The following is a 17,206-nucleotide window of genomic DNA, read 5'->3' on the forward strand; positions in this document are numbered from 1 at the left end:
TTCCAAATATTTCTTTTCCATGTGCTTTTGCAGCTGGGTGACACTGGTCGGTACACCTGCACTGCATCAACCCCCAGTGGTGAGGCCACGTGGAGCGCTTACGTTGAAGTCCAGGGTAAATTCCTACATTTGTCTTAACGCCGTTTTGCACAAATATGCCAGTGTCCATAAGAAAGCAAGTTAATGTGTTACCTATTTTCATGTGCCAGTTTGTGTATGTGTAAATTTTTGTTTTCCTCCCTCCACACTTGTTAGAATTTGGAGTTCCAGTTCAACCTCCGAGACCCACCGACCCCAATTTAATTCCCAGTGCCCCCTCAAAGCCTGAAGTTACAGATGTCAGCAAAAACACAGTAACACTATCATGGCTGCCAAACTTAAACTCAGGAGCAACCCCAACATCTTATATTATAGAAGCCTTCAGGTAAAGTGAGGGGGTTTCTTGCGAGCTCCCCTGCCTCCCTTTTTTCTTTTTTGAATCCAGTGTTCATGTTCTAATGTGTATCTGTCCTTAGCCATGCATCTGGAAGCAGCTGGCAGACGGTGGCAGAAAATGTGAAAACAGAAACGCTTGCCATCAAAGGACTAAAACCTAATGCAATTTACCTTTTCCTGGTGAGGGCAGCGAATGCATATGGGATTAGTGATCCAAGCCAAATATCAGATCCAGTGAAGACACAAGGTAAATATTGATTGACTGAAGCTTGAAACACATGCTTATCCTTAGTTATAATTATACTGGTGTGATGTGTTTGTTACATGCTAAGATTGCACATTTGCAAACTGTTCAACTTTTTGTTTGTTTGTTTGCTTGTTTGTTTTTACTATACAAATATAATGTCTACAAACTGATTTTCTGGACTGAGACTAACAAGGTTGGTAACATAGGGAATTGCTTCTCATAAGATCACAAATGCACTAAAAATACTCTGTGGCTATTTGTATATTCTTTTCAAGTTTGTGATTTTTAAAAGTCTAGTATGTCAATCTTATAACAATTGTATTTAAAACTGAGTAAATTTCTTGGTGCTGAAATTCAATCCACATAATCTCCAAGATAATTTTTCAGCATTCCCACCCTTGTTAATTCATGTCCTGTGAAAAATCACACAGAAGTAGATGGCCGTTGGGAACTTTGTTTTCGTGCTTCTGAGCAGTAGTGAGCATCCTGCAAGCCGTGGAAGAGATTTGGCTCTTCAGTTGTTCTTGTCTCTCATCCTCACTGTGTGAGGCATGATATGAAACTTTTTATGGAATATATGTATATATTTTTTATGGAATCTGGATGGATGTGGGAGATCAAAAATGGAACATGTATATTCAGAAGTGTTATCCACTAGGACTGTCTTTTCAATATGTTACTTTTCATGTTTTGTGGGCTGAAATTATTTTCATCTTTTGACAGATTATATTCCCTGTCTACCCTCTGACTCATTCTGTTATTTCAATATTCTCATAGAAGGAACATTTATACTTATTTCAGTCTATCTTTACCTTTTCTTTAAACCTAATATTATCGTGATTAAAATATGCTTGGTTTTAATCTTAGCAAAGGTGATTCTAGAGGCAATCAGAAATGTAAAATGATTTCCTTACACACAGAAGAATTAACTCTGAGTTAACATTTCCAAGGAAAGACTGTGGACTCATTACAATAAGGGAAGCAGGTTATGCGTAAAAGTCTCTAAAAGCCTTCAACCACTTTCTTCCTGGTATGGAAGGGCGAAGGACAGCAGTACTGAATGTTCTGTCGACTCATAGAGCACACGCAGTGTTTTGGAAGGATATTTTGCTTTAGAACTCACAGGGAATGTAAGCCAAGTTGCAGAACATGCCCTTGTCTGTTGCCTGGGTATGAATTCAACACACCCAGATGCCTGTGTTTGCTCTTGTGAGTCACCTGCTCAGGAGACTTAATATACTTGGAGCGTGCCTTGAGGCACTGTGAGGTTTGGAATAGTAGATACACATCTGTAAAGAATGTAGAGACTATGGCAGCTTCTATGTGGATTTAAACTTCTGTTTCCCAGACAAGTTTCTATCTATCCACTGGAATACACTGCCGATGACTGACTTAGTATTCTGACATTTCCATGGGAATGGCTTTGTGACATGCTTTGTTCATATGCTTTATGAAGATCATGTTTTCCTTGTATCTGGGTTAAAACAGCCTCCTTTAGATGCGTAAGCTCGTACACCGGCATAAGAAAATGAATCAGTGTCAAGCTGGAAGCGATCTAGGGAACTGTGCATGCCATTTTGAAATAAAAGATATTTTCATCTCCTCTCCTCAGTCTAGCTGTGTGGCTCTCAGCAAGTTGATCAGTCCTGAGTGTCAGGTCTCCTTGAGTAGAGAACGAGGCTAAATAAACTCACTTCCCAAGAGTTAACAACGATTATTAACTAATTAATAATGCGTACAAGGTATTCCTTCTGTCTAAGTCGTAGCCAACTAGTGCTTCTTTCTTAGTTTACTCTAAACTAAGAATAAAGAAGATTCGTGTAAAATTCAGCTATCATAACACTACAAAAAGTAGCAAGGAAGCCAAATGAGGGAATCAATTAAATATATCTTGACAGCTTGGAATGATGAGCCAGCACTAACAAGATTAAAATTAATAGAGCAAATTACAAAATCTGGTGCTTGAATTATGGTTTGAAAAATTAACTATAAAAGGCTGGAATATGTGAGCCAGCTTAAGGGGAGGGTGTGTGTCAGGGTTCAGTGACGTACGTAGACTCCAGTTGAAATTGACTATGCTGAGTGACGTACTTGCCAAAGAGACAAAATCCACCCTTACTGAGATTTTCAGAATTATGTCGGAATCAAGTCATCTTTCCTCCTTTATTTGAATTCGGCAGATCGTAAATTATGTTGGCTGTGAGCACTACGTTTTTCAGAAGGACTCTTAAGACTTAGTTGTATTTTGATTGGAGCAGTACTGAACCAAACCCAAGGTCTTATATTCACATGTTAGCACCTTACCATGGAGCTATTAGCCCAACCCGTACTTCTAAGTCTTCTAAGAGGAGACCAGTGACAGTAGTTGGTAGAATTGAATGAATTTCTGAAAAGCAATTCTAATAAAATAAATTCAAGAACTTTGATATGGCTCACGCAAAACCAAGAGCACATGAGAGTATAAAATCCCTCCCTTAGCGTCTTATGTGACCGTGATATGGAAGGCACACTTCTCACTCCAGACAGCAGAAAAGGAACAATCAGTAGAAGTAACCAAAGCACATTTCATTGTTTAGGTCTTGGTCTGCTTTTGAGACAGAGTATAACCACTGTGGGATAATGTCATGAACCTGGAACTTTGCTTCTGCCAAGACTATCAGCTATGTGGCTATATTACTGGAGTCGTATGGGGTTTGTTGGAATATAATGCCACTCTGAGTGCTATTCTGGCTCTTTAGACCCTACCCTTGAGCAATTCTTGAGCCTTAACTTTTAGTGGAAATGAGCACACATATAGAATATTATAGTATGCATATAGGATTCATCAGAAAATACCAACTATGGGCCTGGGAAAAAAGATCAAGAGGTAGAATGTGCCATGCTTGAGGACCTGGGCTGCTGTTGGCATCCCTGTGAAAACTCAGACAGGTAGTTGAGTTCCTGCCTAATTGGATAAGGCCCTGGCTTGGCATGAGGGGAGGAAGATGTCTTCCCCAAGTCACGTGAGCTTTGCTGCCCGGGGTAAGGTGCTCATCCACATCCAGGTTTTGTTCCTACTTTTCCTATCCCAGCAGCTTCCCTCTTTCCTTGGAGTTGGTAGTTTAAGCCAGAGTAGCAATGGAGGATGAGAGAAAAGATGGTGGCCAAATAACAACTGAGATTCTAGCATCCTAGGCACACTGTGAGTCAACGTTTGAACAACAGTATGGGAAACTATGAAAAGTATCCCTTCAATGATTATCCTGATATCGTTAGTTTTTACCATTGTACTTATTTATCTGTTTTTCTTTTCTTTTAAGACAAGGTCTCACTATGTACCTGTCTGTCCTGAGCTCACTAGGTAGCCCAGGATAGCCTCAAACTCACAGAGATGCATCTGCCCTTGCCTTTCAAGTGCTGGGATGAAAGGTGTGTGCCACCGAACCAAGCCATTTTGTGTATATATAAGCTTGATTTTTAGGTAGGCCAAACAGACAGCCAGGTGGCACAGATCTTTAATCGTGGTTGACCTGTCCTTTTCTTTATTCCTCTTTGTTCTCTGGACTCCACAAATCTTATGTTAATAGTCATGTGTTCGCTTCCTTCCCATCCTGTGACAGGGGTCTTTAGTCATTTAACGAACTTTTCGTTTTTATGTTGTAGCACAGCATATAAAATGTATGTGTCAAAATATAATAGTCTATTAATAGTTCTGTAGTCTGTCCAAAATCTTACTTCCTTTTTGCTCTTTACATGCGCTCCCTTTTACTATTTGAAACAAAGAAAGACATTGGTGCTTTAGAAAGCCTCCTTAGTGGTAGGCAGTTTTTTGGTGAGTACAGGGTTTAATAAACTTAACAAAAAAGTTCATTATTCCCCAAAATAATATAACACAAAGGACACTAGTTACTAATCTTACCCTGTCCCTAGTCTCCTCTGGTACATTCTAGTATTCATGAGACTGAAAACAAATTATTAGATCCTCTATAAAACACAGTAAACAAAACCACTGTCGATTAAAATGGTGGTAAGTGGTCTTATCTCACAGATCTATAGGGCTTATTTTATCAGGCCTTCACCATGGCCTCTGTGCCGTCGCAGGAGAGCTGTTTACTTACCACCGACTTTAATTGGAAGATACGGAGGTTTCTCCTGGATGGGCTTTTCAGCGGCTTCCTACGCTCAATTTCCCCTCGCTGTGTTTGCAAGCTTTTCATCCCCTGTCCGCTGAACTGCAATTCCTCTTCTTTTCTTTCTTGTATAGGTAGGATCAGTGCAGAGGGTGTAGAGAGAATTGTCCCAGTGCCCTCATTCTCAGCAGTAAAATGATCATTACATGGTATGAGGCTCTCTTAGAAAGTACTGTGTGCTACAGTTATCTTCGCCTCCTGCCTTTTTTTTTTTTTTTTTTTTTTTTTTTTTGGCTTACACAGGTTTCCTACTTGCTCTGCCTCTCCTCTCCCCGCTTTTTCTGTTTCACTTCATCTGATCCTTATGAAAAGGTTAAGCTGTTATGGGTGGAGAGATGGGATGGCTCAGTAGCTAAGCGGCCTTGCTCTGAAAGCCCGAGGACCTACTTTTGAATCCCAGAATCCACACTAAAAAAAAAAAAAAAAAAAAAGCCAAGCATAACAACATAGTCCTGTAAGCCTAGTGTCATGGGGGATGGGGCAGAGGCATGAGGACCACTGGTGGGATTGCGGGCTGTCAGCCTGGCTCCAGGCTCATTGAGAGAGCTGGTGTCAAGGGAATAAAACAGAGTGATAAAACAGAATACCTGATGTCCTTTTCTGGCCCTGCAGATATTGCACATGTGCATCTGTGCACACACATGTGCACGCGCATGCACACTCATGCACATAAGTGCTTGCGTAAACACAAGTACACGCATGCACACATGCAAAGGAGTTAACTTGTGTTTATTTTTCTCCGAAGTCAGGCTGACTTCCCGGGCGCACTGCTTCTTCTTGTCTGAGAGTTGTTGTCGCTGTGGTAGCATCACATAGAGACTGATAGCGTTCTTGAATTGTTGCAGATGTCCCGCCCACCAGCCAAGGGATAGACCACAAGCAGGTCCAGAGAGAACTGGGCAATGTTGTCTTGCACCTGCACAACCCTACCATCCTTTCTTCCTCCTCAGTTGAAGTGCACTGGACAGTGAGTTGCTGTAATATTCATATCATTTTTAATAAGCAGGTGACTTTTGTGAGATTATTATACACAGGGAATTTACATAGCTGTTGTTCACTTTCACGCAATGTTAATTTTATTATGCAAACCTTGTTTATAACAGTAGCTGTGATCCATCATTAAACAAACTATATATGCATATTTATATGCTAAATATAGACACTATATATGTATGTATATATATATGTGTGTGTGTGTGTGTGTGTGTGTGTGTGTGTGTGTGTGTGTGTGTGTGTGTGTGCTAAAATAACCCCACCAGTGTCAAGGGATGGAATTACAGTATCTGAATACATGACATGTGACATGCACATTGCCACATGTTTTTTTTTTTTTAAACTTGGGAATGCTTCCAAGTAGTATTTTTTAAATATATTTTCATTAATTTATACATGTATATAATGCGTTTTGCTAATAATCAGCCCCTTCCCCTTCTGCTAACAGTTCCCAGACCCACTCCCACTCCCTTTGCATTTCAAACTTCCTGTTAGTAGGTTTTCAAAACTTAAATGGAAAGACAACACCTTCCCTAAGATGCCTCTTATATAATGCCCCTTATATAATGCCCCTTATATAATGCCCCTTATATAATGCCCCTTATATAATGTGCCACCCATAGTGTAGCCTCATGCTTCCACTAAAACATAGTATAACACTATAGAAGTTAATGGCACCTTACAGCTGGGTACTAGAAGCCCACACTATGGAGTCCCATGGGGTTTTGTGCTACTTGTTGGATTTTGTTTGTTTTTATTACTTGGTGGCAAAGCAGTAAAACAGTGCATCTAACTCCCATTTTTGCTCACCATCATAATAGGTGGACCAACAATCTCAATATATTCAAGGATATAAAATTCTCTACCGGCCATCGGGAGCCAGCCATGGTGAATCGGAGTGGTTAGTTTTTGAAGTGAGGACTCCAACCAAAAATAGCGTGGTGATCCCTGATCTCCGAAAAGGCGTCAACTATGAGATTAAGGCTCGGCCATTTTTTAATGAGTTTCAAGGAGCTGATAGTGAAATCAAATTTGCCAAAACCTTAGAAGAAGGCAAGTGTGATGAAGTGGGCTTCCTGCGTGTGTAAGATGTTTCTTGTGCTTTTGAATTAACGGAAGTGTTTAAAAGTTAATGGTGACAGTCATCATGAGTCTGTGTGAATGAAAATATTTTGCTTACTTACAACAAGTAGAAAAATAAATGCCGTAAGTGACTTGCATCAGCAACAGCCACTACAAAATGTGTGCACATGTTAACGTTATTACCAAAATTCATATGCAGAGATCGGATTGTTCATGATTTGCTTGCTTTTTTATTCACTGAAGCTTATGTTAATGGTGTGAAGATAAGGTGAGTAATATCTGGGTTTGCCCGGACTTTCCCAAGTCTGTGTGCATTTTCTCCTGATGCCTCATGCTAGGAAATCCCTTAGTTCTTGGCCAACCAGTTCCACCCTATAACTGAATACCACAAAGCAGTATTCACATAAATATAAATACAAAAATCCATGCCACAGTATACTTTAAAACAAATATACAAAAAAAACAGAATTTTCTCTAATTGTAATACTTTATAAATGATAGGATATATATATACACACATACCTATATAGTGTGTGTATATATTTAATTAAATGTAAAAATGATTACCATCCCTTTTCCTAGTTGTGTACATTTTAATGAGAAAATATGAGACTCGTGTCACAGGCTAAAAGGAATAGATATTAGCCTGAAAGTGTTTTTAATTTTTTTCTAATGTATTGTTAGGCTGCATATGTGTGCCTGTGTGTGGTCATGGTGAAGACATGGAGAGAGTATTATTTCTCCTTCTACCTTGGGACTCAGGGATATCGCTGGGTGCTCAGGCTTGCCCAGGCAACACATTTGCTTGCTGATCCACCTCACTGCCCTGTCCTGAGGTGTTGTGTGCTCTGACGATAAATGGTTATGAGATATTTACAATATGAATGACTTAGTATGGCTTAGAGAAAACTTGTGGTTTGAAACCCTTTAGTGTTGGGTGGTACCCATATTTAAAACAGGCAGAATATTTATAGTTATGGTGTGTTTTAAACTATAGAGTGCTGTTTTTTTTTTTTTTTTTTTTTTTTGTGCTACACTCTTACAATCTACTCCTTATGACTATTCAATAGCACCAAGCGCCCCTCCCCGAAGTGTAACTGTATCCAAGAATGATGGAAACGGGACTGCAATTCTGGTCACTTGGCAACCGCCTCCTGAAGATACGCAGAATGGAATGGTCCAAGAATATAAGGTATCTTAGTAAATTCACTGGCTGGGCAACCCTCACTGCTCACAGAAAAGTAGCCTGGATAAATTGTCTATATGCGTTTGTCGCCATCTGCTGGCCCAACTGCCAACATGTAAAATTATCCTTTAAATTCTATGCGTAATGATTTTGGGATAATTGTCAATACTAAATTAAGCTATTTGGAAAAAGCATAAAAATAAAAATAAAGGCTGTAAATGATCTGTTAATGTTTGTTTAGATAAATTCACAGAAATAGGCATTTTAAATCTCATGATACTTCTTTTCCTAAAAAAATATGGCTTCAATCTATCATCCAGAATTACATCACTCTAGGGAATTAGCTATAACCATAGTCATACTTTAACGTCAACAAAATTTTTTTTCTCTTCTGACACATGTAAATTTTAGAACCTTACGATTAGGTTGGGAAAATAGTTTTTTCCATACATGGAAATCTTTCTCCTGTGGTGAATTTTTAGCCTCTAAGCGAAATTTCAATTCTCAGAGAAGATTTGTCTAAACACTTGTTCTTATTATGTATTTTTTGAGATATATAGTGTTTTTTCAAGTGAATCTGAGTATTTTACCTGTGCATTAATAGCTCTGCTCATTAATATGGACAGTTTTTTCAAGGATTCATTCTAAGAAAGTACACTCACTTTAAAAATTTACAAAATTCACATTTACACAAAAGAATGTGAACTTAGCCTAGTGAGAATCACTACTATAGGTTAGTGACAAAATCTGTATTTTAGTGTAATGGCAACTAAATAGCTGGTAGATTGAATCAGGGACATCTCAATAAAAAAAAAAATGTGTGAGCTTTTTTTAGCATTTTTGCAAACAAACTTTAACGATCATTGTAACTACATGTGTAAATATAAACTTTAACTATGACAAATATTAACTGTAAAACATGCACTTCTATATTTAGCGTTTTTATGATGCCTGCATAATTTTTGGTTATTAGCTAACGTTATGGCATAGGTTCATATCCGTCACTGAGGTGGGCACATCTGGATATACATCTGTGAATATGAACTTGTGCTTAGAAAGGTAAATACTCTTGCCTTCTCCAGTAAAAGTCAGCCACTTTGTGCTACACGCAAACATCAGAAGCACTTGCGTGGTCTGACCAGGACCATTGTATGTGCATTTTGGTAAATCTTCAGATCATCCAATGCATATCAAGGTAACACTGAGCTAAGGAACATAATTGTATTTCATTTATCTGCCTGCCTGCCTGCCTACCTGTCTGGTGTGTGTGTGTATGTGTGTGTGAGTGTGTGTGTTTGTGTGAGTGTGTGTGTGTGTGTGTCTGTGTGTGCATTTTGTGCCATGGTGAGTGAAGGCAGGTCAGAGGAAAACCCCCACCAATCACGTTCATACATTGGTTAAAAGGTGTGTGCGTTAGTTATTTGCACACCTTTATGTTTCTAATGAGCCTTGGGAGGTGGCTCAGTCAATAAAGTGCTTACTACATGAGAATAAAGATCTGGGTTTGATCCCCGCCCCCCGGAAGCCACTGGAAAAAAATTAATAGTAGCAAATGCCTGTAATCCCACCACTAGCGAAGCCCAGGATTTGCTGACCCAAGGCTATCATGCCTAGTTGGTGAGCTCCAGGTTCAGTAACAGACACTGTATCAGAGTGACTGAGAAAGACACCAATGTCAAACACAGGCCTACACACACACACATACACACACACAAAGTCTTCTTATTTCCTGATTGCTGCAAATACGCAATAGATGTTTTAAAGCTCTTCAAATGAAATTTTTACTTGTAACTGAGTCATTAAAGGATAAAAATGGCCATCATCTTAAACGCTTTCTCATGAGGTCTAAGGTGATTTCAGTACTAGCATAGAATGAGACTCTGTGTTTCAGCCCCAGGAAACAGACTGCTGTAGGAGAGTTTGTAAAAGAGCCTAAAATTTGATGGTGTCTTGGCTCCCAAGCAAAATGGTGTAACATAGATGTTTTCTCCCAAGAGTCAGAACTCATTTCTCTCCTTGAGAAATGTGAAAGGATGGGTTTCACTTAACTTCATGGTCAATTTAAAATAATAAAATGCCTTTCAGAACCTGATTGACTGGTACAAAATCAGTTTGTGGCTTCGGTTCAGCTGTGTAATGTAATTGGTGGGAAAAAATTCACAAAGGAGTCTATTTCCAATGGTCAAAGTCTGGATAGAATGTCTCACCATTTGTGGGCATTATGCATTGAAACTGGATTGCAGCAATAAAAACTTTCAAAGGGAAAAGTTGAGCGTTATTGGCCAAGTGATGGAGAACACCGGTGTTTCTGATTGCCTAAGCCTGCCTTCCCAGTGTAGTTTAGGTAACAGCTCATCCTAGTTAAACCTTCCTACTGTTGGAGGGCATTTCATAGAACCCAGAGTATTATTCACTATTCTATATAACATTTCCTTGTGGAAACAATAAAAATATCGTCATCACCCATCTCCAACTGATTCAAAATTATTAATCTATGGTTAATTCATTAATGACACTTAAAGCGAGGTGTAGATTGTAGTAAAACGTCCAATTTCCTAAGCAATGGTTTCCCATTGCATTGCATATCACTACCAAAGCTCAGGGTACACTACCTTTTTATTACAAGAAATTTCTAACACCAAATGTATACTGCTATTCTTTTTCGTGCCCCTTTTAATCAATTTTCACGGAAGCTTGGATTTCTGACTCTGCTTGTTGATGACAATTTTGCAAACCATACCCTAGATAAACCCTAGGGAGACCCTTACCTCTTGGTCATGTTTTATTTTCAGTATCAGTTGTATTTATACAAAGTATTTTAGATTATTTGGGGGCTCTTCTGCCTTCTCAGTCAACTCTTCCTTGGTTTTGATGTTCATATGATGTGTTTGTGCCTCTTCTGATGAGCTGTCCCGAACGCTCCAGCTCCACGCTGCCTGTGTGCCTTTCTTCTGCAACATCTGGTCACATGGAGTTACTCTTATCGTATAATTGTCAAATGGTGGCAGATACATTATTATTCTTTATGTGGATATTCACAGCTTTCTGCAGAATACTTTTGTAATTTCTTCATGAAAATTAAAAAAAAAAAAAAAATGAACAGAAACATAATGACCTAGGCTGATGAGAGCCTTGGAGAGAAATAACCCTGTTCTAGCATGTTGACAAATATATATGATAAAATTTTTTTTTAATTTTTAAAAATTGTTTTAAGATTCATTTATTATTTATACAGTATTCTTCCCACATGTGTGCCTACACTTCAGAAGAGGGAACTAGATCTCATTATAGGTGGTTGTGAGCTACCGTGTGGTTGCTGGGAGTTGAACTCAGGACCTTTGGAAGAACAGACAGTGCTCTTAACCTCTGAGCCATTTCTCCAGCCCTATAAAATATTTTTAAAATAATGCATTTATTTGTTTGGTGTACTTATTTGTGTGTGTGTGTGTGTGTGTGTGTGTGTGCAGGTCTGAGGCCAGAAAAAGGGCTTCAGAGCCCTTGGAGCTATAGTTATAGATATTTATGGGCTAAATTATATAGGTGTTGGGATCCAAATGCTGGCCCTCAAGAACCCTATGAATATGTTATAAGCCTTCTTAACTATTGTGCTGTCTCTTTAAGTCTTATATGATAAACTCTTAAATGATTATAGCTTTTTAAAAAAGTAATCACAAAACCATGAAGGAATCTTAAAGCTATTGCTAATATTCAATTTGACTAGAGTAATCTCAGAATTAAGTCAAGGCAAAAGAATGACTTCTGAAGTTTTCTACATTTAGTTCTTGATCAATCTGAACTCTGTAAGTCTGAAACTCATCTGTGATTTATGGTGAGCTTTGAATTAATTTGGATAAGTTATCAGCTTTGCTTTTGTTATGTAATCCTTACAGGTTTGGTGTCTAGGTAATGAAACTAGGTATCACATAAACAAGACAGTAGATGGCTCTACCTTGTCTGTGGTCATCCCCTCTCTGGTTCCTGGGATCCGATACAGTGTGGAGGTGGCAGCCAGTACTGGGGCTGGTCCTGGGGTGAAGAGTGAGCCTCAGTTCATCCAGTTAGGTAAGGTCACATGATCTACCATTTTCCCACTTGCTCTGCTTTGTTGTTTTGTCTTTTTTTTCCCCCATGTAGTCAAGCTGTTGTTGCAAGTCAAGTAGAAGCTAGAGTGTGATTTATGCAATGGGGCTATCTTTATTTAAAACACAGATAACTACAAATATGTAGCTATAAATCATTTCCCAAAGACACTAAGTCCTGAGAAATAGATTGTTAGGTGATTTTGTCATTGTGTGGACATCGTAGAGTACAGTTACATAAACTAAGACATCTGTGACATCACTAGGCACTGCAACCTTGTGGGAACGAGATTCTGCGTATCATTGACCAAGGTGTTCTATGTGGGTAATGAATGTAGACCTCTCACAACTAAAACAGCAAAGGGTATAATATAGCTATTTCAAAAACAGAGCTGTCAATATTTACTACCATCCTGACCCTGTCTTATGGAATTTTTATCTAATTAAGAAATGCTATTAATTAAGCATCCAGGAAACCTCAATGAAAAAGAGTCTTTCAACTTGTGGGATTTTACAACTGTGTGGGAAGGGAAATAAAACCCTTCCTTGCAACACTTAAGCCAGGTACTGAACATTTATAGCAATGTGAAGTCTGTGTTTGCATGTAAAGTCTTCAAAATTATAATTGGTTGTTATTACAAAGGGTATATTAAGATTTTAATTTGACATATTTATATGCCAATTTCTTTGATGGGTAAATGCAATTTCTGCTTAAGAAGTATTAGGTTAATGATAAAGAAACTGTGGCACAGAAGCCTCTGTGCCGACCATTCGCTACAGAAAATATATGCAGAATATACAAACTAACAGGTGATTAATAGTAAAATAAAAAATAACAAATACTACTGTTTCTGAAAAACAAGAGGAAATGTATGATCTTTAACCAATGACACTTAAATTCTTAAAGGTTAATAAGAAGTGCACAGTCTACTTTATAAACAATCTGAAGTTAATGTTGGAATATTTTATGCCACAGGTGAAATTGTGAACATAGGATCAGATAATACAAGTCTTCTTGCTTCACAAAGGCATACTGTCTTAATGTACTAACAATATTGTCATCCTAGAATTATGTCAGAATGAAAGTAAGAAACATTCAGCCCGGAATATGTGTGTATTCCACTGTGAAGACAAAGCTAGCTCCTAGAAGCTGGGCAATTCCAAAACTTCCATGATGTAACACAGTGAAGTATCTGGAACACTAGGTGTTGGATAAGGCTCAGTTCCATAGAAGCCATAAGAGTCCCAGGCACTGTGGACCACAGGCTGATGCATCTGAGCCTTAAAAAAGAGCTTTCCAGGTTATCCCCAGGCCAGCTGAAGAGAAGAAAGCTACATCCTATGGTAGAGCTTAAATGTTCCAGGCTTAGAAAGGTGTATGTTACTCTCACCAGGTGTGATTACACATTAGGTGATTGGGGCCACCATAGAAGGAGGTGACTGGATAGGGAGCCACCTTCCATCAAGTGTAAATTTAAATGCAAATTATGATATTCCCACTTAAAGCCTGCTCACTCATTCATATCCATGGGCTAGAATTTAATCATTTTTACCTTATCTTTTCAACTTAGCAACTTTGAAAATAATTATTATATTCATGTCCTTTTAGATAAAAAAGAATAGCTTCATTATTTAATCCACATACTACAAGAAATTGAAAAAGTGCTAAATGCATCTGATATAATGTTATAACACACATGCAGGGACAAATATAAGTTGATACACTCACTTTTATCTACTTTTGGGTAATGTCAATATCTATTTTTAAACACTGTTAGTTATATTGCTGTGAGCCTGTTGGCATTGTTTCTGCCTTTTCATCCTACCATTTTGGAAGACAAATTGGCAAAAGGGACTATGAGTAATTTTATTAAGATTTATATCAAAATATTTAAGAGTCAAATTGGTTTTCTTGGAATTATAAATGTGTTCCAGTTTCCCATATTTTAATATAGGCTCAGCTGCAAAGAGACAAAGCCTGAGATACTGAGTGGCCGTTTTAATTCATTAGTCACACCACACTTTTTTCTGTTAAGCCCATCTGGTCACTTGCATTGGAACCTCCCATGCCCGTTTCTATAAAATCTGAAGCTACCCAATTTAACCTTGCACAAACAGCCATGAAATCTATAAACCTAGTAGATACAAAGGATGAATTAAGAAGAAAAAGAATAGGCCTGCCTAGTGAACGTTGAGAGGCTGAAATGCTCTTAGGCCAACCAGAGATAAAAGGGTCTGGGACATGAAATAAAACTTTCAGACAACAAACAGTTGAAAGCAGGTGACTGCTTGGGAAAATGGAGCTTTTCAGCCTTGACCCTCTGTAGAATGGAATTAGGAGTTTTGTTCAAGGAAAAGGTGCATGTAGCACACACACACACACACACACATACACACACACACACACACACACACACACACACACGTGCGCTGGCACAGCAGGAAGAGGAATGTAGACATTTCACACAGAAAGAAGTGCTATGTTCCTAAGGCAGTCTCAATACACATTAAAAGCTCCTTATTTTTTCTACCAATCATCTTGTCAAGAGGCAGAATCATTTATTAAGCAAAAAGTAATATTCAAGTTAAGAAATGTTATACAAGGAGAATTAGTAGTTCGATAATTTTTCTAGGGAAAAAATATGCTTAGGAACTGAAAAAAAAAACGCTCCCATTTTAAAGCAGATTCTAGTCACAGAATTGCTGTATGTCTCTTTGATTTGGGCTTGAGGTGTCTCTCTATGGAGTGCCTGTGAGCCAGTCCTCCCTTGGCATGGCGCAAAGAATCTGCTTGTGAGTTATGGATTGTGGTTCTGGTTTATATACCTGAGCATCTAGCTCATGACCTGGTGTCCTGGTCACAGAGAACTTAGATAGACTGGCAGATGCCCTGAAGTTCTTATGTAATTTGCATACATGGCCCCCCTCTAGGACACCTTTGACCAGGAAGAGTGGTATGGTTATGTATGTCTCCAAGGGGACATGGAGGAGGCAATGGGACCAAAGATGTGACACCATAGAAGCATCTTCTTACACCCAGATCTTCAAGGGAAGGGGGTTCAGACAAGGGTCACTGGGCCACAGGTGCAGCTCGTTCACCCAGCTGTGGAGGGCTGTCTTTATTGGTACTTAGAAGTTTCCTGTAGGGCATTTAATTGCTCTGAGAGGAAAGAGTGATGGATTCCATAGTCTTGCCCCATCACTAAGAGGTTGTCAACTAATGTACATGCGCACAATCCACGGAGGGTGAATGGAGTCGGCAAAGTAGGCTGAACTGCCATGTCCCATACAAAGCTGGTCATAAGGAGGCAAGGGCATAGGATACACACCTGGATTGGCCATACTAAGATACTGGGAGGTAACAGAAGGACAGAGCTGCAGAGTTGACTCTGGGCTTACAGTGCCAAGTTATGAGAATCCAAATTGGAGTCTCTAGTACCCATGTAAAAGCCGGGCATGAGGGTATAGTTCCAAAATCCCAGCACTGGAGAGGCAGAGGAAAGCAGATGCCTATAGCTCGCTGGCAGCCAGCCTAGGTAAAATAGTGAGCACTGTAGTCAGTGAAAGATCTTGTCTCAAAAACAGAGGTGAAAAGCAATAGAGGAAAACATCCAGGGCTGAATTCTGGCCGCTATGTACATATGTGTGCGCGCGCGCGCGCACACACACACACACTCATTTGCCTATGCACACAAATTCATGCACACATACACACATATGTTCTTATAAAAACTGAAGTGTGTTCCTAGAAGGTAGGTCTGACTTTCTTATGACATGAAAAAGGACTAAGTCAACTGCACAACTCACCACTGTTCTCTTTGTTTCTAACGGGTTTAGGGCAAGAGGGAGTCGTCCCCTTTACCTGGTGCCAGCTGATGGCTATGCCTGAGACCAGTGGCTGGTTCCAATCCTGTGTTCATACACATGGCCCTGGTTAACTTAAATTGGTCACAAAACGGAAACAAAAGACGTGAGTCTGAGAAAGGAAGCAGTAGCAATGAGGGAGGCTGCTAGGAACGCAAGAGAGATAAACTGGAATAGGGAGAGAGAGTAATCAGAATATACTGTCCGTTATCAACAAAATTAGCCAATAAAAAGGGGAAAAATAAATATAAACCAACATAAAACTATAAAAATGCAGGATAGCAATGTGTTCTGTCAAATGACTTAATAATAGCAAGAAAGCACCAACCAGACGTTGTGTGGGATGAACATTAAAACGTCTGCCACTAGTGGGGACTCCGCTTATTAGGCAAGCCTTCTAGAGCAACAGCCTCGGCTTCCTACGAAGAGTCTACAGGAAGCTCTGTGGTGTCTGAACTAAGACCTTCAGGCTTCAGAGTCATCTCCGTAGGCTTAAGACAAATGTAAAATAAGGAAATTTTATTACCCATATATTTTATCAATTTTTAATTTTTGAATCAAAATGTCTAATGGAAAATATGAGTCTTTTGGCTATTCATAACATTTGATGATTCTTTTACATATTTAATATTCTTTTCTTATATCTAATGCAGGCCATCATTATTATTTTAAAAGAAGGATTATCCAGAGTTCTTGCAATGCTAATTTCTTACAATGTTTTAGTGGTCTCCCATCTTATAATTCTTTCTGAATGTAAGTTTAAATAAGACAGCTAATGATCCTGTAGAATAGTTGTGGGAAGGGAACAAGTACACTTTTTTTCAATATTTACTTACAGACGTAAAATTTCAATTCTAGCCCCCTGTCCACTCCCTGCCACACACATCACTTTTAAGACAAAGTTTCACTATGGGATTCTCTGTAGACGGGGCTCGTCTTGATCTCACAGAGGTCTATCTGCCTCGGCCTCAGCAGTGCTGGAAGTAAAGCTGTGTATCACTATGACTGACCCATTTTTAGCATTTTTGGAGCAAGTGTTTGAATGTTCCTACAGAAATGTGAGAATTTTTCCCATATTTACTTCTTCAATACCCCTCAAGTTAATGTCAATGAATGTTTATAAGAATGCATTAAATTATTCTGTATTTTA

At 38.9% G+C, this 17,206-nt stretch overlaps 1 protein-coding gene across 1 annotated transcript in view; it reads left to right on the forward strand.

Annotated features, from left to right (window-relative positions):
- Robo1 (roundabout guidance receptor 1) overlaps positions 1 to 17,206 on the forward strand; it is a 719,482-nt gene that overhangs the window by 642,539 nt on the left and 59,737 nt on the right. Inside the window, exons 11-17 of the mRNA XM_051150136.1 lie at positions 34 to 115; positions 256 to 424; positions 516 to 682; positions 5,697 to 5,818; positions 6,666 to 6,897; positions 7,998 to 8,119; positions 12,004 to 12,175. Of these exons, the coding sequence (XP_051006093.1) occupies positions 34 to 115; positions 256 to 424; positions 516 to 682; positions 5,697 to 5,818; positions 6,666 to 6,897; positions 7,998 to 8,119; positions 12,004 to 12,175 (1,066 nt within the window). The remainder of the gene's footprint in view (positions 1 to 33; positions 116 to 255; positions 425 to 515; positions 683 to 5,696; positions 5,819 to 6,665; positions 6,898 to 7,997; positions 8,120 to 12,003; positions 12,176 to 17,206) is intronic.

This window comes from Acomys russatus, chromosome 8, assembly GCF_903995435.1.
Source record: "Acomys russatus chromosome 8, mAcoRus1.1, whole genome shotgun sequence".
Lineage (NCBI taxonomy): Eukaryota > Metazoa > Chordata > Mammalia > Rodentia > Muridae > Acomys > Acomys russatus.